At 34.1% G+C, this 2,644-nt stretch overlaps 1 protein-coding gene across 1 annotated transcript; it reads right to left on the bottom strand.

The window, feature by feature from the left end:
- Positions 1–588: 588 nt before the first annotated feature.
- Positions 589–1,392, bottom strand: LOC113316799. The gene has a single exon (XM_026564947.1). The coding sequence runs from the start codon at positions 1,390–1,392 to the stop codon at positions 589–591; it is 804 nt and encodes a 267-aa protein (XP_026420732.1).
- Positions 1,393–2,644: the final 1,252 nt, after the last annotated feature.

Here is a 2,644-nt window from a genome sequence, read left to right as displayed (position 1 = left end):
ACATATCTTGCTCCTCAATTTAATTGATGGTGCATCTTCATTGCAAACAGGACAAGCTAAATACCCTTTTTTACTCCATCCAGACAAATTGGCATATGCTGGAAAGTCATTAATGGTCCACAACACAGCTGCATGCATACGAAAACTTTTTTCACTTGAGGCATCATAAGTTTCCACACCAGTATCCCACAATTCTTTCAGTTCATCAATCAAAGGACGCAAATATACATCAATATCTCTGCCAGGTGCTTGTGGGCCAGGAATAAGTAATGACATCATGAGAAAAGGCTCCTTCATGCATTTCCAAGGAGGTAGATTATAAGGTATAAGTATCACCGGCCACATGCTGTATGAGTTGCTCATGTTTCCAAAAGGATTAAATCCATCGGTGGCCAAACCAATTCGAACGTTACGTGGATCTTGTGCAAACGATGGATACCGATTATCAAAATCTTTCCAAGCTTCCCCATCAGCAGGATGCTTCAAAACGCCTTCTTTCTGGTCATACTTGCCTTTGTGCCATCGCATATCTTTAGCTGTGTGTTTTGATGAAAATAACCTTTGTAATCTAGGTTTTAATGGAAAATATCACAATATCTTGTGCGGGATTTTCTTGCCTTTCCCATCGTCAATTTTGTACCTAGACTCATGACAAACAGGACAATCAACTCTTTCACTGTGCTCTTTCCAAAAGAGTGCACAATCATTTTTGCATGCATGGATTGATTCATAACCCAATCCCAAGTCACGAAGCATCTTCTTGGCATCATAGTATGACTTCGGAATCCTATTGGTTTTTGGAAAAGCTAGTTTCAGCAGTTGGAGGAGCATTTCAAAGCACTTGTTACTCATGTGATTTAGTACCTTGATATGCATCAACTTTATAAGGAACGTCAATGACGAAAAATCTGTGCAGCCAGGATACAATTCTTCTTTGGCTTCACTTAATAACTCAGCAAACTCTCCAAAATCTACTTCACCCTTATCATCACGACCAGTATCCATTCCTTCTCCTTGACTATCCAACCGTCTCGATTCGATTTGTGTGTGTATCATTTCAACTATTTCATCGTCGTCCTCATAATCATCATCATCATCATCAATATCAACGTTGGCGGAACTTGGATTAGGCTGATTTTGGGAATAAGGATCAACTTCTCCATGATGTATCCATATCGTGTAACTTCCTGCCATTCCATATTTATATAGATGGCTTTCGACAAAATTCAATGAAACATGACCGTTTGCGTTTATACAATTTGCACATGGACATAAACATTTATCCATGTTTTTCTCCGCCATATAATTAGATGCCATCTGAATAAACGATTGAACCCCTTTTAAGAATTTAGGACTCAACTTGTTTCTCTCGTACATCCAGCTTTTATCCATTCCTGTGAATAAAGAAGAAGGTAAGATATTTATGAAAAAAATTTATAGGAAAATAATTCATCAGATAATAACATATGCTTCAAATAAATATATAAATAAATAATACTAAAAACCTTGGAAAATTACAATAAAAACCACATACAAACAGAAAACCAAACCATTAAACCTGAATTTTGAATAGCGTTTTATTCGTTAGCCAAAGGATTTATCTTCTCTTGATTGAAACAAAAAAATAATCAACAATCATCAAAGACAAAAAAATATAAGATATTAGGAAGAAAAAAAAGCAATTACATAATATTTTTGATAATTATAATTTTTTATAGAAATCATAGAATCATGATAACAATATGTAGTTCAACTAGATATTTTGCATAAAGTAAAATAATTCTAATTAAATTGAAATTTACATGAACAAAACAAACCATGAAGATCTATAGCGTATGAACTTCATAAAGAGTAAACAAAAATTTGACCAACCTGTATTTTCTCTTGAAAGTAAATCAAGTGCTGCACACGGTGTGAAAACGAATCAATTAATCTCCCACACGCTGTGCTATGATTCTCATCTAATAATCTTCTTTATGACACCTGTGATTTTATAGGAAAGTACCAACTTTGGAATACCTATTTCACCTCAGATAACAAGCAAATCGGAAGTCGAGTTCAACGCAAATACGAATTCTTTTTTTTTTTATAAACTATACGAATTCTTTTAATAAGCTAAGTTTTTGATTCTAAGTACAGGTGGCTTAAATACAAAGCAAGGCGAAGCCAGGTGTTAGATATTGTACGCGGTACTTATCAAATCTCAAATGCATATCTTTTCCTTTTTGTTAATACATTTAATCCAACGGTGAACTGATTTTGCATCACCCATACACAAGTCGGTGGGTGAGTGAACCCTTAATATTATAATTAAACGGATCCTGGCCCACTACTTAGAAATCCTGGTTTTAGTTTGCTTCTTATTATATAGGTGAGCTGAACTTTATATGCACACTTTATTAAATTTAATCTAAATAGCTACCAGGTGTTAATAACTAAATTGTTCGAATTAAGTCATGATTATTTAAATCGCTTTGACGCCCCATCATCTCTAGCATCATTTGATTTGCTTTCAAAGGTAAAATTTTATAGTTATCAAATTTAATTTTCATGCGAGTGAATATGTAACAGATTTCTTGGTTGATAATAAAACACGACGTCTTTCTTCTACGAAATGTAAACTTTATGAATTTTTGCAGATACT

Source organism: Papaver somniferum, chromosome 10, assembly GCF_003573695.1.
Source record: "Papaver somniferum cultivar HN1 chromosome 10, ASM357369v1, whole genome shotgun sequence".
NCBI classification, from domain to species: domain Eukaryota; kingdom Viridiplantae; phylum Streptophyta; class Magnoliopsida; order Ranunculales; family Papaveraceae; genus Papaver; species Papaver somniferum.
The sequence above is the reverse complement of the archived record's forward strand: the minus strand, read 5'-3'. Positions and strand labels throughout refer to the sequence as shown.